Source organism: Trematomus bernacchii, unplaced genomic scaffold, assembly GCF_902827165.1.
Source record: "Trematomus bernacchii unplaced genomic scaffold, fTreBer1.1, whole genome shotgun sequence".
NCBI classification, from domain to species: domain Eukaryota; kingdom Metazoa; phylum Chordata; class Actinopteri; order Perciformes; family Nototheniidae; genus Trematomus; species Trematomus bernacchii.
Genome location: NW_022988097.1, coordinates 4,751,768 through 4,769,638, shown reverse-complemented (window position 1 = coordinate 4,769,638; position 17,871 = coordinate 4,751,768). Strand labels below are relative to the sequence as shown.

Genomic DNA, 17,871 nt, shown 5'->3' with positions numbered 1-17,871 from the left:
TTATGCTAAATCAACTTTTTTTATGATGTCATAACGATTTTTTTGGCTTGTGTAACCATTAGCCAATCACCAACCAAGGTAACCCCCGCCCACCTTATCACATGAATCTCCTCCTAGAGCACCATTGTGTTCTTTTTAACCAAATATCTCTCAGAGGGGTGTTGGGAGTGGCACCTTATTTCATCTAAAGTAAAATACAGAGAATCGGCACTTTTGAAACAGAGGGGTTTATGGGATGCTACAATGCATGACCTGTTGGATATTTCAAGCCAAAAACTTCAGAGACATGTTTTGTATATATCTGAGATCTATTATATATTGATGAAACACAGTATAATAGGGGACCTTTAAGCAATAGGTAGAAGTTGCCAATTGGGTTTTAAATTCTAAGTTGTGACTTTAAACTAATGTAGTCATGTGTTGTTTATTATGTTACCCCATCACACAAAGCCTTTGTGCCTGTGGGTGGGAGAGAGAAAGAAGGGAAAGTGGATGAGCTCTAAGCCTCTTATTTCCACTTGGACTAGGGATGGACAGGCTTATGAAACAGTGGCTTTAAAACATTCAATTTACACCCTTTAAGATCAGAGGCTTTCAGATGTATGTCTCTCCACAGAGTTTCTGTTTTGCTCCCTAATTTTATCCTGCGTCAATCCATAAATTAAACTCCATACAATAGCAGAGACCCTTCAACCGGATGCATGTGTGTCACAGTCAGCATGTCATGCAGCATCAAGTCGCCCCCCCCCCCCCCACACGCCACCACCACCATCACCACCACGTCCTCTCTTCCTCCTGTCTATCTCGAGATCCGCTGCTTTGGTTTGGACGGGGGGAAATCCTTAACTGAATTGCGTCATAAATACGTCAATAAACTCTCATTCACTGACGACCAGGCAGGTACCACGATAGCCGCCATATTCGCATCCATGGCAGGGTAGCGGTGCTGTCGGCGAGCGTATGGTCCAGTCATCAGCATCAACTATTCCCCGCACAGACCCCCCGATCCCATCCCGATCGTGGTCTGCAGACACACAGCTTTGGATCTGATCATCAAAGCAGAACAACCGGACATCCACAGAGGGGAAGACATGCAACGTGGAGCGGGGTCTAGGTAGACTACGATGCCTTAGACTTAGAGAGGGATCCTGGCACAAGATGGACGAAAACAGCGTTTGTAGTGAGGTGAGTTGCAAACAGATTGCTTTGCATACTGATTTGCCTAACATTGTTTTTGGTTTCTTCTGTCCGGTTATGTTAGCTTTTTGGGTAGAGCTTAAATTCGCGTCACGACCTGCAGCGCACCGTGATGCATGCTAACAAGCTAGCGCATGCTAACAGCTGGTTAGGTGTTTATGTTTGTTGCACTGTACCGGGTTTATTTTTTTGAAAGCCACTCGTCCGGGCTTTCGTATCCGCTAACTATCTGCACAAAGGACGGGCTCTTAATCCAACAACAAACAACCTCCTCGCTTTTGTTGTTATTTACACTTCTCAAGAGGAGTTTGCTTCATAGCTAGCTTAGCCTAGCATTAGCATGTAGTTAGCTTGCTAGCTGACAGCTTGCAGGCTTGAAACTTGGGGACAAGTTTTAATTCAACCCCAAACATATTGTAAATAAAGAGCCGAGAAAAAGTGTCTTTGTATGTGCAGTTACGCTGTGGAATATGTCAGCAACGTTAAATAAATATAAAGTTTAACACTAAGGTTAGCTGGGTAACATTTGGTCAGACGCCTTCACAAGTGAGGGCTGGCTTGTCGGCAGCACGAGTGAATTAGTGCTGCTGTTATTAGTTTAAACTATGTTTTTGTTAGTTACGTTATAACTCATAGTTTGATAAATGTATAATCTACACATACGGAAGTGTTTTAGCTGCATTGTGTAAGTGAAGTTGTGATAAACATTAACAGACTCAATAACTACAAAAAAACCGTAATAGAATATCAACCCTTGTATTTATAATGAGCTATTGTTTCACTTCCATACATTTTAGTGAAACCATTAATAACCTTTTATATATGAATCTTATTTCGGTATAACTGTGGAAAGTTTGCTTTCGCCTGGGCCCCACTATGATGTGTGTTTTCATGTGCAGCTAAACCAACCTGACATCCTAAACCTCCATCTCTGGGATTATTTGCAGTCTTTAACACCTACAGTCTGAATGACTGCTGTGACTATCTTTAAAAAAAGCCAAAATACTTTTATTTTGCAAAATACACTTCTGACCTAGTCTATTTTACTTTTGCTTCTTTAGTGATAGTTGAAAAGCCTCAAATATTCCTAATGTTTTCGTCGCTCCCTACAAATAAGCAACCACTCTAATCTACTTTCCTCAGAACCACATAAGTAAACATTAGCCACTCAAACTTGGCTTGTGGTTGTGCGGGTTGTTTAATGAACTTTGTGTGCTTTTGTACTGTGAAGTATTGCATGCCGGTGTCAGTGACTGTTAGATTAAATTGTATATGACTGTCACACATCTTTTCAAATGGCTGAAAAAGACTCGCCTGGTTGTACTGCAAGTGTAGGCTGCACTCTGTTGCAAGCCAGTGATGAGCCACAGCAAAGGTGGGAGTGAAAATGTATGTGTGAATTATGACACGGTCCTGACTGTGGCTGGATGTTACACTTCATAAGATGCACTGAGGCTTATATTTTGACACATTTTCTTTGTTTTATGTCTTACTTTAAAGTGGAAATTGCGAACGACTGGGTTGTTTATAATGATGTCATCCTGTAGTACTAAGATATTGCAAAGTGTTTTGTTGGCCTCGGTTCTGTGGATGTACATGAGTCGGTGGCTCCACCCACTGAGTGGGCTTGCGTAGCTGCTATGACTCATCCCCCCTCTTCAGAGGCTTGATGGAATTCAACACACAAACACACTGAACTGAATACATCATCGCAGGCTGAGCTTCAGCACAGAATTGAAATATGCAGACCTGGTTAATGTCACGGCGGTCAGTTTATTGTCTGATTTATGTGAGGATGCTGAAATATCTCACATTCCTTTGCTGACAATATCACAGTGAGTGGCTTTTTAACCAAACAAAAGAGGGGCATAAAACTGGCTCCTTAAATGTAACTCTCAGTAGAACAAAGCAAGTCTATCTGTCTTTAAATAAAGAAATGAAAAGCTTTGTGGCCACATCCATGAAAGAGCTAGACCCTAGTTTGTCCTGAAGAGGTTGAATTCTGACTGCAGCCTTAACAAAACATCAGACTGAGCGAGTCAGACATGTTGTTTTTGCCCTGGCTGGGGATTAAGCTAGAATGCTAATAATGAGAGGCTTTAAAGGGGACAGGATGAGAGCTGGACAGCTGGACAGGCTTAAAGTATGGACTCCATACTGTTTGACAACAAATAGAAAAGTGAAAGCGCACTGTTATTGTATCTGACTCATCGATTTCATCTGTTGCATCTTCCGTCATACATGGGGGCGTGCAGCAGCTGCACTCCCGCTCAGCTAAAAAACAAGGATGAACACGCTTTGTGAAAGTGTCTTCTGTTGCCGACGCTCATGAAATCTTTTTCGCCTTTTCCGCAGGTCAATGGACATGAGATCATGGACGAGCCCATGGAGGAGGGAGACTCTTTCTCACACTGTGTAAGTAGTGTTGGGATTAAACGTATGTGCGTGTGATGTATGATGTTGAGTCTCATGCTGATGCTGTTTGTGTAGGATGAAGGGACGTATGAGGAGATTCCCATCACTCATCATGTGAAAGAGGGCTGTGAGAAAGCTGATCCGTGTCAGTTTGAGCTGCTCAAAGTCCTCGGCCAGGGCTCTTTCGGCAAGGTGAGGAACAAGCAGACACATCTTTCCACGGTGCAAGCGTAGGTGTTCAATCCATCTAAAATGTCTCCTGTTCTCTCAGGTTTTTCTTGTCAGGAAGATCATTGGTCCGGATGCGGGTCAGTTATATGCAATGAAAGTTCTAAAAAAGGCATCTTTGAAAGGTAATGCAACTTTGCTTTTAATTGCTGTCCTCACAAAACACCACAGTGCAATATAACGTCCCGGCATGTTCCGTCCTCGGTGTTGAATTTCTCTCTCTCTCTCTCTTTCTCGCTGTCCCCTTCTCGTTATGTCTCTCTCCAGTCAGGGACAGAGTTCGCACTAAGATGGAAAGAGACATTTTAGTGGAAGTCAACCATCCCTTCATAGTGAAATTGCACTACGGTAAGAGAAACTGTTAGTGTGCAGGTGATTATGGGTAATCATACAGATTACATCCAAGTTCAGGTGGGGCTAAGCTGTTTATGTGTGTCATAATGTTCAAATCACAAATGCTTACATAATTTATAGGAATATTTTGGGTTTTATTACATAATTGTCAAACAGGAAGTGCTCCAAGTTAAACAAATGTATATATTTAATATTATAATTTTTGTTCTATATTATCAGTTTTTTATTGACAAGATTGCCCCAATACACATTATTAACTACAAAGGTCAGCACAGGCCTGTTCCATTAGTGTAAAATAATGTGTGTATTGGCCCATGATTAACATTTTAAATGGGTTCTTCTTAGGTTGGGTTTAATGCTAAATCTTCCGACAAGTAACATAAAAACTGGCAAGTAGTTTTACCCGAATCCTGCAAAAAAAAAAACAACAAAAAAACCTTCCTCATCATTGTTTATGTTGGCAATCTGTTGCCATTCTAAGTTAAATTGTTTACATGCGTCACCCTGAGTGTTTCTGTTGAAAAACTCCTGAATTAGCTTGCAGGTAATTGACTTGTTGTCCTTGTCTCGCAGCCTTTCAGACGGAAGGGAAACTGTATTTAATACTGGACTTTCTCAGGGGAGGGGATGTATTCACTCGCTTATCCAAAGAGGTAAGCTGACGTCTTGTTGCCTTATCGTTACACTTTAACTGTAATTGCCACTTTAACTGTTGTTTTTAACTGTGAGAAAAGAACAGCATGTCCTTAATAGTGTTTTTTTTAAACGCCTAATGCTTGTGAAAAATCTGAAATACATATAAAGCCCTAAGGGATTTGTCTGACAGCTACAAATGGAACAGGTGCAGATTTAGTATGCAGACATTTTTAATGTATTTTGTAAGAGCTAAGGCACTGCCAAGTCATTTGTCTCTCCTGTTTTTCTTTTTACTCAAATTTAAGACTCTAATTCCTCATGGAAACACGTTTTTCTTGGTATCTCTATCCGTTTTCAGATCATCCGTGCCTTGTCAGTTAGAGGCACGGCTCTTTTTCTAATTCTTTCAGGATGCTCAGACAATGTGTGATTGTTCTCCAGATAGACCTTGTGTTGAAAGCATGTCTCAGAACCAAAGCGATAGCTGCTGGCAGTGTCAGATCAACAGCTTGCTGAGTTGTGTAACCTTTTTTGAAATGTTCATATTGTGACAATAATAATACTGTTGCTTTCTCTTCGCGGTTACTGAAGCTTAATGTTGAAGTTGTGTCTTTTTTTTTTCCTTTTGCTGCTGAATTTCTTCCCATCTTCTTAGTTCAGAGAGTAAATTTGTCCAGTTCTTATCAGGTTATGTTTACAGAGGAAGATGTGAAATTCTACCTTGCAGAGCTGGCCCTGGCCCTCGACCACCTGCACAGCTTGGGCATAGTTTACAGAGATCTCAAGCCAGAGAAGTAAGAATCCTAGACTTCTCCTTAACCTTTGACCCCACACGCAAACCCCTGTCATCTTTCAATTTATAGAAAATTGAAAGATGACATGCATGCTTTCGCTGCATGCATAAAACATAGACAAAGCATAAAACATTGAAAATATTTCATATCAAATGTTGTGACGAGGCATTCAGTCAGCAGCATACATCTCGAGGTGTGTACAAAAGGACAAGATTTAAAGGGACAGTTCACCCTAAAGTCAAAGAAATGCATCTCTCCAATATAATGAAATTATATATTTAATAGTTTTTAAGTTTTTCAAATAATTTTGTAGTGGTTTAAACACCACAAGCCAAATGCCATTTGGTCCCATTATATAAGAGAGAAGGCAGAAAATGGACATCTCCAAAATGTGACAACCCACACTAAAACAAATCTAAATAAATACATAGGACTAAAGGCACTTTAAGAAAAAAATATTTTTAATTTTGGGGTGAACCTTCCCTTCAACTCAATAATTAGGGTATCATGTCATTCTCTTTAGGATGAATGGGTTTTAGTGTTTTTCTGTAGTTGACGCAAAAATAGCCCATAACACAATGACCCAAAACAGCGAAGATATTTTTGACTTGAGTCCAGACTTCTCCTTAGCCTGAATATTTACATATAGGACATTAAATGGAGTACTTAGAAAGATTTAAAACCACATCAAGGAGATTTTAAAGGCATTAGTATGACTTAAATACTGTTGTTTTGTTGTTTGAAGCTCACCTCCATGGAACCCTGTTCTTGTCTTTCAGCATCTTACTTGATGAAGCTGGACACATAAAGTTAACAGGTAGGTTTTTTATTTAATACACACATATATTTGACTTAATCCAAAAGAGAAATTAAACTGTCTTGACCTATGCCTGTAATTAAAATGTTTAATATTAAATGTGGCAGCATGAAAATGGACCCATGACCCAATTTTTGTCCTTAGGCTGACTTTCATCAGTGGTTACTTTTTGCCAACACCTTTAGAGAATAAGAGTTGTGTCAGCTGTGTATTTAACCTCTTTTGCTTTGCATTGCTCTCGTGCAGACTTTGGCTTGAGTAAAGAGTCAGTAGATGTTGATAAGAAGGCTTATTCCTTCTGTGGTACGGTGGAGTATATGGCCCCTGAGGTGGTCAACAGGAGAGGACACACACAAAGTGCGGACTGGTGGTCTCTCGGAGTACTCATGGTACAGAACATGCCTCTTTTTATTGCTTAGACATTTATATTAACTGCTTTAGTTCATGTTCATGATTTTTTTCTTTTCTATCATTGTGTTGTTTGTAGTTTGAGATGCTAACGGGGACATTACCGTTCCAAGGGAAAGACCGCAACGAGACCATGAACATGATTCTCAAGTGAGTCATTACACACTGCATGATTAAGACACTCAGAGCGTGACAGAAGTGAGACATGTTTTGTAATTACTAATCGACTGTAGCGCCATACCAACATGTCCTTCTGCTCTTTTTCCCCCTCCAGAGCGAAGTTGGGAATGCCCCAGTTCCTAAGTTTGGAAGCCCAAAGTTTGCTGAGAATGCTGTTTAAACGTAACCCTGCTAACAGACTGGGTAAGGTGCATTTAAAAGAAACAACTGATTGTGTGTTCGGATCCTTAGTAAACATATCACACTGTGACAATCACTCTACTACAAGTTAAAGACCTCGTTTAAAACCTTACTGATGTATAAACAGCCAAATCTAAGTATCAAAAGTAGTCAGTGTGCAATAAAATGTCATCTTTACTATAATGCATGATGCATTTCACTCCTGTATTGTTGTTTTCCTGTAGTGTTTTATATATGTTTTTGTGCATGTAAATGGTCTGCAAAGGCTACAATCCCAAAGTTCCCTCCAGAGGGAGTTTCTCTCACACACTGCCTGAAACGCCTCCACTGGACCCCTTTTTTTAACTTACATAACATAGTGACATCACTATGTAACACTCGTGCTTCTATTGGCTAGCGCTCCAAAACATTGTACGTGATAGACTACGTGGCGGGACATCTCTAAACGGTTGACCAATCACAACAGAGCCGGCTAACCAATCAGAGCAGACTGGGCTCTGGTTTCAGACAGAGGGTGAAAAGAGGTGCTGTAGCACAGGCAGTATGAGAAAAATAAAGTGCTTTTTGAACATTAAAGCATGGAGACATGTCCCAGTAGAGGAACAAAATGCCATTATCAACTTGAACATTTGTATAATAGGGTCCCTTTTAAAGTATTTCACTTGAGTAACTTGTTACATTAGTCAGATAACCCTGCCTGTAAAATGGAATGTGATGTGTTGATTCTCACATAGCACTCCTCGCATAATTTGAGCCTGTTAACATTTTGGCATCCACTTAAATCACACCGCGAAAACCCGCTGAGAGAAAAAACGTGTGAATGTGTTGATCCTGTGAAAACAATAGAAAACGAACCTGCCAGGTTAAATGAATCGGACTGATCTGTGTCTTCAGGGGCCGGGCCCGACGGAGTGGAGGAGATCAAACGCCACGCTTTCTTTTCCACCATCGACTGGAATGTGAGTACACATACACACACAGATCCCTCACACAGATTTACACACACACACACATGTAAAGTCTCCAACTTCTGTCGAATATTCACACCTAACAAACGGTTGGCGTGGTGAGTTCTGGCCATCAGTCTTGGCTGTGCCGACTGTGTGTGTGTGTGTGTGTGTGTGTGTCTGGGCAGAGGGCCAGTTCTCGCTGTGTGTGCACTAATAGCCCTGCGTGAGTGTTTAAGAGCCTGCAGGATGCTGTTGGCTGCACCAGGCTGTACAGCGGGTTAATTTGGGAGGGGTCTTGGCTTTTCTCTCTCGCATATGTTCACACACATTGCTGTGGTGGGGTTTAATGTGTGTGTGTGTGTGTCCGTATCTTCTGCAGAAACTGTACAGGAGAGAGCTCCAGCCCCCATTCAAGCCTGCAGCAGGTAAACCAGATGACACGTTCTGCTTCGACCCCGAGTTCACCGCTAAAACGCCTAAAGGTAAAAAGCCACACATACACATACACACCGTCCTGTTCCAATACTTAAAAACGACTCCTGCAGCCATGGAAACTGCATCCGAGCACTGACAACATGTAGTGGGTGTGTGTATGTTCACATGACGATAATATGAATGATCTTTTGTATGTGCAGACTCCCCAGGTATCCCGCCCAGTGCTAATGCCCACCAGCTCTTCAAAGGCTTCAGTTTCGTTGCTCCAGCCCCTATGGATGAGAACAAGAGCTCCCCCATGCTCAGCATACTCCCCATAGTTCAGGTGAACATACATCATCTTGCAAATGTCCTCCATCTTAAGTTACACATGTTAATTTTCAGCTTGAATACAATAATATGTGCAACATTTTTAAAGAATGAATCCGTTTATCTCTTAAAAAGTGGTGCAGTGATGACGTATTATTGTAGGCTAACCTGGGAGGTAGCATCGCAAGAGCGCCCTCGACTAAAATCCAATAGGATCTTTATACGATTTTGGAAACAAACTTTTATGAAGCTTACACTAATAGTTGTAGTGGAAATGCTATTCATAACTACGTAACGGTCGCATGACTTCACGTCACCGCCGCTAAGCTAAAAGCAGCTAATTATAAGTGTTGTGTCATGTAGAAGTCTCATTTAGCTGCTTGTTAGCAACCACTGTTTTCTAAGGCATGTAAAAGCTTCAGACATTTACTTGTTGGGTATTCTTTAACATATTTTATGTCATAGAAGAAAACATGAACATTTCGTTAGCTTGTCTTTACTAACCGGAAGTGCTGAAATGCTAACTCGTATCCGGGATTAGATGATAGATAGATAGGTACTTTATTGTTCCCAATTTGGGACATTTTTGTTTTGTATTAGGACTCATTCCTGCACCACTCTATAGCGGGTTTGCCACATGATGGCGACTAGAAGTGTGTACTAATGTGGAGCTTTGCACAGACTTCTTCCTGCAGGCAGCGCCCTTGCAAAAGCTGGTCAAAACACTGTTAGTTCACACATATGGAACTGTTGCTGAACACATTTTCGCCACATTTTAGTTGACAAAACTCACACTTGTTATTTGTCACTGACTGACTGCCTTCTTTATTTTTTCTTAGCAAACTTAAAAGTAGTTTTCTTTACAATCAAGGGAAATGAGGATCTTAAATAATTGACATGATGGTAGAAATAGCAAGAATGGCTCACTTAACTGTATTAGGTCATATGTTAATAGCGACCTAATTCTACAATAGTGGTAAATGACGATTTAAATTCAGATTCAGCTGAGTTTCTAAAATCATTACTACTACAAGTCCCACTCTGGCGTATTTGTGAAGTTAAAATTCTGTGGGTGTTACAGCTTTACGATTACTCATCAAATGCGTAGGCATGGCTTGTGAAGGACAGAAGCTGCTGATTTTAGAGGAATGCTTTTTATATATTTTTTGTTTTTCGGTTTGGGTTAAAGATAGTGTAACAATTCAAATGTTTTTCTCTCCAGATGCACGGGGGTTCGACAAAGTTCTCCGATCTTTACGAGCTGCAGGAGGACATAGGGGTCGGCTCCTACTCCATTTGTAAACGATGTGTACACCGAGTCTCTGCCATGGACTATGCTGTGAAGGTAGTACATTTTTCTTCCTTCTTTTTTTTATCCACGTATCATCAGGGCTCATTTGTGATGGTTCCATGCTTTACGCTAACACAGGCACACACAGTTATTAGTGAGAGTTAGCAGGTTGAATGACATTTAAAAGTGGCTAATGAAGGATGGAGATCCACCTTTTTCTTTGACGTCAATGAGCACTGTTGGAGCTCTTTCTGCTCTTTTAAACTGGTGACACAATGTAATATGATTACAATGTAATATGATAATGGCTAATGGTCAACATCAATAATTGGGCACAAGGCTGTGCATTCTTATAAATGTTTTAAGTAGCCCTATTATGCTTTTTGGGGTTATCCCTTTCCTGTAGTGTGTTATATAGCTTTTTGTGCATGTAAATGGTCTGCAAAGGCTAACATCCCAAAGTTCATGCTCCCACACACTCTGCCCCCTGCCTACATTGGACTCCTTTGTTTACTTCCGTAACATAGTGACGCTACGTAACACTTCAATTGGCTAAGGGGGGGGGACATTTCCGACTCATTTCTAAGCGTGTCTCTGTAAATAAAGATAATTTAGATTCTAATAAAAACGTTACTGTATTGTGTTCAGGGTAGCCAACAGACCAGCAGAGGGCAGCATGGCGTTAGCAACTAAAGCCAAATATCTCAGCTAGTTAAGATTGTTATACGTTTGTTTTTTGACTAACTGCTCATATCTGTGTTTTTATGTGTCGCAGATTATAGACAAAAGTAAGAGGGACCCCTCTGAGGAGATCGAAATCCTGATGCGTTACGGACAGCATCCCAACATCATCACTCTGAAAGATGTCAGTGACTTTTGTGTGTGTGTTTCTCTACTTTAAAGTTTTAGTTTGACGCCATACTGACAGATTGTCTCTCCACATGCATGTGTGTGTCAGGTGTATGACGAGGGCAGGTACGTGTACCTGGTGACGGAGCTGATGAAAGGAGGGGAGCTGCTGGATAAGATCCTCAGGCAGAAGTATTTCTCTGAGAGAGAGGCCAGTGCTGTGCTCTACACCATCACCAAGACTGTTGACTACCTCCACTGCCAAGGGGTGAGCAGACACTTCTGTACTAGAGGAGCACAAGTGGAAAGTGTTATCTTCTGCTTCTCTAATGTCCCCCTTCTCCTCCTCGTCCCCAGGTGGTACACCGAGACCTGAAACCCAGTAACATCCTTTACATGGATGACTCGGGAAATCCTGACTCCATCAGGATCTGTGACTTTGGATTCGCCAAGCAGCTTCGAGGAGGCAACGGCCTGCTCCTCACCCCCTGTTACACCGCTAACTTTGTGGCACCCGAGGTGAGAAAGGATGGAAGCAGAAAGAGACCCAATGCCAGAGGGAGTATAAGACTTGATACCTGAAGGATGCCATTTTAAGATACAGAAAAGTTGTAGTAGACTAGGGTAAAAAATTGACAGATTTAATTTAACTTTGGGTTTTAATTGGGACAACTAATATACACATATAAAACATACGAGTCATTGCTTTTAAAATTGTGAAAAACTACAGAAAACTTTTACTGAACAAAAAAGCTACCTTATAACACCTCCCTTTTTATATATTGATTAATTTGTAAAACTCTAATAAAAGAAATAATAAATACTATATATTTTGATTCATTTATATACTCACAAAAGTCCCAAATGAATTCACTCAATGAATTCACAGTAGTGTTAAACCTAGGAAAATATAACTAACTCAGATTATTTTTGAATGATATTGTAATTGCGATTTGAAAATTGTTTCCAATCATCATTGAAAGTTATTTTACAATTATTTTCTTCTTTTGTTTATAAAGGGGATTTGTACCCAAACATTTTGTACGTCTGTAAAATACAGTTCTTAGGCTAGGATAACTTCGCACATCTCCATTCATAACTCAGAATTAGCACCAGTCCATTTTGCAAGTTCATTGAAATGTTATCAATTGTGCAGCCATGGTTTATACCTCAGTTTTATACTTGTTAATCATCTTGTTTAAGTATATTAAGTGTAATAAATGTTGTTTATTACAACAACATTTGTATTATTCCCTAAGTAGTCCCTAATGGTTTGCTTTTCTGTGTTTGTGTGGCTGCAGGTACTGATGCGGCAAGGTTATGATGCAGCCTGTGATATATGGAGTCTTGGAGTTCTACTGTATACCATGCTGGCAGGGTAAGACTGGCTCACAAAGAGAACGGTTGGATCATTTGTTTTGAATGTGGGAGGCAATGATTAATCATGAAGGGTCAAACATTTTTACATGTTGCAGACATGGAGCTGAAAATAGAAGCTTTAGATAAGAGCTTTTGTTACTCTGCTTGTGTTGTTCGTGTAGTTGTGGAAAACTTGGATCAATTAATTTAGCTGATTGTAGGTTAACAAAAGAAAAGTGGCAGTCAATTTCGTTTTTTGTTGTTTGGTTACGTTGCTTTGACTCAAACACTCTAGTTTATTACAATAGTTTTGAGATTTGTTTTTAATTTTGAAAATAATAAAAAACAATATCTTTTCAATTATGTTTGACTGTGGGACTTCACAACGCTCTGGAGTTATTTGAAAAGGTTTGGAGAACACAAGTCAGAAGCAATCTCCTGCAGCCACCACTGGAACCTATTACTAAAATAGCCTGATTCACTTCATATTTCAAAATATGATTCATATAGCAACATCTCAATGTTTCAAATGAAGCTCCAAACCAATTGGAACAGTATTGGACATAAGGAGCATCTAAGGAATGAGATTCTGTCTTTTGCTAACGTCTGTGTTTTATCTCCCGTCAGGTACACGCCGTTTGCTAACGGGCCAAACGACACGCCAGAGGAGATTCTGCTCCGGATAGGATCTGGAAAGTTCTCTTTGACAGGCGGCAACTGGGATACTGTATCAGACAGCTCAAAGGTACACACTCCTACGCTGTCTTTGAAGCTCATTTTCATTGATACTATGCCTTTTAAAGTCTTATTTGAACTATAATTTGTTCTCCTCTGATGTCTTTAAAGCACTTTGTACATTTGTTTTTGAGGGTGCTGCTTAAACCTAATTTAGCTGTTTTATTTGGATGTGATCCTATTAGTATTTTTCTCTTTGTGTGTTTGATTGTGCAGAGGTACATCCAGTGATAAAATATGATATTTTTCCTCTGTGTGTTTAAATCATGTTTAAAATGAATCCTCCTACTCGTTCGTTAACACTGGAAGTTGTTTTATGTTCCAGGACCTGCTGTCCCATATGCTCCACGTGGACCCTCACCAGCGATACACAGCAGAGCAGGTTCTGAAGCATTCCTGGATCACCTGCAGAGACACGCTACCGCACTTCCAGCTCACACGCCATGATGCACCTCACCTCGTCAAGGTGGGTCTATAGAGCCTCCTTATAGGGGTCGGTGGTACACAGAGTGTTTTACTGGTTTTGGTGCCAGTTCTCTACAGCAGAAAACATAAGAATTATGAATTTGCTTGACAAAAGTCCTCCTGCTGGGAACTGAGTTCACATTGTGCCCACTGGCAGTTTCAAAGAACATTTAAAACACTTCTGTATTCCACTGTACGTACACATTTTCAGGTCATGACGGGATATAAAACTCATCTCTAATTCAATGAAATTATATTTACCAAAATACAAAGGAAAAATAATCATTAACAAAACAAAAGGAGGACCGTTTTAATTAGTTCCACCTTGACTATATTTACACATTCAAAGTGAAACGAGACTCCCTGAACCGCGGTGGTTGGGTACAAACACACAATACGTTATAGCCCCCGACATCCTAGCTGCTTGATCAGCCAATTAGCTGCCGCCAAAGTCTGAGTAGTGCTAATAGTTTGGGACATACCGCACAAAACGACAGCAAAAGATGCTCACAAAAGGCCCAGAATTGACATTGGCTTGTTGGGTGTTAAAGCCTAGTTGTATCGCAAATTTGGCATACATGGCCTAACATGTGTTGGTCTTCTTGGCTATGATGCTTTATAAAGTGTTTCTGAACATGGAACCACGTCATCTGACCAAACCAGAAGAGGGTCTGAAGTCTGCTACATGACCCATTTCTACTCTATTACCAACACCAGACCCAACAGAGCAGACGTGTCCATCTTTTTACCTTACCTCCCCACTTATCCAGGTTGAATGCTTCTTCTTTCTTAAGGAACTCAGAATGGTGTATCTTTGTCAGAAGACATTTGGCACTAAGTGGTTTAAGTTGAGAGAGCACTTTTGCTAGATTGCTGAACTATTCACCCAAACAAATTGAGAGAAGCCAGACTTACTGCAAACTTCAAATGGAAAACCAAAGCCTGTGATCTTAGTTTTAGGGTCTGAACAAAGATCAGTAAAGTGAATGCTTTGCTTTGTGTCTTAGTTCTCTCTTCACCCCTTTGACTGCAGAGGCAGTCATTTTACCCTTAGCATATCACATAGAAGTCTTCCTTGGTGCCATCATAGCTCTTTTTTGGTCACAACCTTTTACTGTAAGTGCAACTCATAGAAATATGATATGATTATCCAAGGATGTAGCAAGAGTATTCCCTTATTTCAATAGAGATTTGCCTGGATTTCATATTTCCAGCATCGATAACACTTCGCCTCAGACAGTAGATTTATGTTCATGTATGATGGATGGTTCAATAGACTCATGCCAGTCACATTAAATGTCTTTCTTTTTATTAGCACGTGCATTGTGACTTTTCACTCTAAATATTGGTGTTCCCGACTGTTTGCTTGTCATCATTCTTTAAGTCATAAATCCCACTGATGGCACCTTTTTTGCGATCTTCATATTTTCTTGCACATAAAAGTCTGACAGATAGTATGTGCTGAAATGCCTCGCTGCACACTACAGCCATAAGGAGGTGTTATTTGGGTACATGCATAAAAGTGGACTTTCGTGTCAAGGCCACTGGAAACTGGATGTTTCACCACTTTGACTCTTGTCTATCTACTGTAGAAACACTGATACTGTATGTGTCACCTTTTATTAAGCATGTACAGATACATATCATTTGGTTGTTTTTAAGGCATGTTTTCCTTCGACACATTTTATAATGCATGTGCTTTTGTTCAACGGTGTGTTATGGTTCAGTGCTGCATATTTTTAGAAGACGTGTCCCTGATTCATCACTGGATAAGTGGGTGACAGAAAAACAAACAAAAGCTGTGCAATACAATGTTTCATAAGCTAGGTGTTAGCATAACTCAGCCATTTCTTTAAACTTTGTTGGGTTTTCTGTTAACATATTCCTGCGTCGTCAGAGAATTTACAAAAAGTAAAAGGTATTATTAATAACATTTCAATTGATATATTGTTTAAGGTATCATTTAATATTTTCTGCATTTAAATTTCGAAACATTTATTTAATATTTTTGCTGAGTTTGGTTGCTACTCAATACCAAATGCTTCCTACTATCTTCAAACCTAGAGAAACATATCATTTGTAGCCACAGTTTTACAATACACTTTGTAATTTTCAGTTGTGTCAACTTTATATTTTAAGAATTGGTCAATAAGAGTGACCTAGCCCGTCAGGTGACCAAAGACTAAGACATTATTTCTGGATGTAGAGAGAGAAGACAGTTATCGGAAAACCTGAGAAATACACTCAAAGCATCTCGTTGAAGAATTCTTCTTTTGTTGAATGAATCTATTTTATTAGAGTTTTCACGGTTAAATTAGCAATACAAATTGATGACTATACAAAAAACTTGGCCTTTTGTGGTACAACAAACTTGACTGAACTCCTGTTTATTAGTGTAAATGCAATCGCCAGAAGCAAACGACTATTGTTGGGTTATTATCAAACCACATAACAGTCCCATGACTTCACATCAACACCATTAAGCTAAAGGTGGCTAATATTTAGTGTGATGACGTTTAGTATTCTCATTTAGTGCCTTTTTTAAAAGCTTCAGGCATTCACTAGTGACAAAACCTGACAATCTCCTAAACGTCTGTTAACCACCGATCTTATTTCAGGAACTAACCGAAAACTCATTAAAAAAAACATTGACTTTGAGACAATCTAACCGGATATCCTAAAATGCGGACTCATTTCCTGGTTTAAGACTTATTCCTGCACCACTCTATTGCTTCAAAGCTAAAATGTTCTATCTGTTAAAAATTAACGCCAGATGTTGTTGTTTTCCAGGGAGCCATGGCTGCCACATATTCAGCACTGAGCCAGAAGACGAGTCAGCCGGTGTTGGAGCCGGTGGCGGCGTCCAGTCTAGCCCAGAGACGCAGCATGAAGAAACTCACCTCAACAGACATGTAGACACCCAACGCCCTCCTCTTTCACCTAACTCTCAAGTCGGACTCTCATACCCAAAAACACACACAGATCAAAGTCCTGGCCAGTTGTCCTACTGTCTCCCTTTTTTAACCTATTTATTTGACACCCCCAGCATATGCACACTCACACTGGACGTGGTTGCATTGTGAAGACATCAGCTGAAGAGGAAGAGGGGGAAACTCACATATCTGTTACTGCTGGGAACACAGAGTTGTATTTATTTCCACAGCTTTCATATGCACTTGCCCTCCTCGCCTTTTTCATTCTCTCTTCCTCTGTGTGGGGAAGAAACACACACCAGCTGATGTTCTCCTTCACTGTGATTGGCTGATTCAAAGCTGCTTCGGTAAACTGTGCCCCCCGTCCCCCCGTCCCACTGCCCCACTGCTCTTCATCTGTGCTCCTTAGTTATCTCTCCTTTCCTCGTTGCCGTTTGCTGTCTTAACTTCTTTTCTTCAAAGTGCAGTAATGGTTTATGTGTGAGAGTGTTGGCAGGCTGGTATTGACGGAGGGTCATCGTAAGACTGTTGCCTCTCTTAAAAATAAAAAAATATATGATTCTGCTTCTAAAAAAGGTCCCTCACGATCAAAAATAATCTGCCAGCACTTTTGTTACATAAATGCATGTGGGCTGAACCTGTGTTTCTTCTCCCTTTAACTCGCCGTCTGACTCATGTTACTTTGTGATGCTAACAATGTATCAGAAAGAGGAAGAAAAAGCTGCATATGGAAAGAAGAAACTGTCTAGAGTTCAAAGGTGGAGAACAAGGTGGTTACAATGACAGGAAATTCTAGTTTGCAAAAAAAAAAAAAAAAATATATATATATATATATATATATATATATATATATATATATATATATATATATATATATATATATATATATATCTATATATATATATATATATATATATATCTATATATCTATATATCTATATCTATATCTATATATATCTATCTATATCTATATATATATATATATATATATATATTTTGATGAAGAGCATGTGGGGGAGCTGTATGGATTTCTCTGGGGGGGATGGGACGCACCCCATTAAACCAGAGGCTGAATTTAAAAAAGAAAAAAAAAAGATTTCCATTGATATCTCTTCAAAAAAGACATTGTGGAAATTGTATTATATTGTATTTATTTCATTTGATTTTTAAGATTCTATTTTTCTTTCAAGTTCTGTATATATTGACATTAAAGATCATTATTGACATGCATCAGGTGTGAGCTGGTTTGTTCTATCACGTCTGTCCACTTGTGAAATAAATAATAACGACAGTCTAACACTAAGATTTTAAAGCCAATCAATATAAAACCAACCCC

General features: G+C 39.8%; 1 protein-coding gene across 2 annotated transcripts; it reads left to right on the top strand.

Moving 5' to 3' along the window:
* The first annotated feature begins 765 nt into the window (after nucleotides 1-765).
* Nucleotides 766-17,375, top strand: rps6kal (ribosomal protein S6 kinase a, like). 2 transcript variants are annotated; one of them, XM_034121259.1, is made up of 22 exons: nucleotides 766-1,185; nucleotides 3,553-3,612; nucleotides 3,688-3,804; nucleotides 3,884-3,965; nucleotides 4,108-4,188; nucleotides 4,768-4,847; nucleotides 5,518-5,624; nucleotides 6,404-6,441; nucleotides 6,688-6,830; nucleotides 6,929-6,999; nucleotides 7,124-7,212; nucleotides 8,104-8,168; nucleotides 8,539-8,641; nucleotides 8,795-8,919; nucleotides 10,126-10,248; nucleotides 10,970-11,059; nucleotides 11,153-11,311; nucleotides 11,401-11,562; nucleotides 12,345-12,421; nucleotides 13,030-13,147; nucleotides 13,463-13,603; nucleotides 16,393-17,375. In XM_034121259.1, the coding sequence occupies exons 1-22, from the start codon at nucleotides 1,159-1,161 to the stop codon at nucleotides 16,516-16,518; spliced, it is 2,184 nt and encodes a 727-aa protein (XP_033977150.1). In that variant the 5' UTR covers nucleotides 766-1,158; the 3' UTR covers nucleotides 16,519-17,375. The 2 variants fall into 2 exon arrangements, with proteins under 2 accessions (XP_033977150.1, XP_033977151.1); XM_034121260.1 differs by lacking the exons at nucleotides 766-1,185; nucleotides 3,553-3,612; nucleotides 3,688-3,804; nucleotides 3,884-3,965 and having other exon boundaries at nucleotides 5,508-5,624.
* The last annotated feature ends 496 nt before the right edge of the window (nucleotides 17,376-17,871 follow it).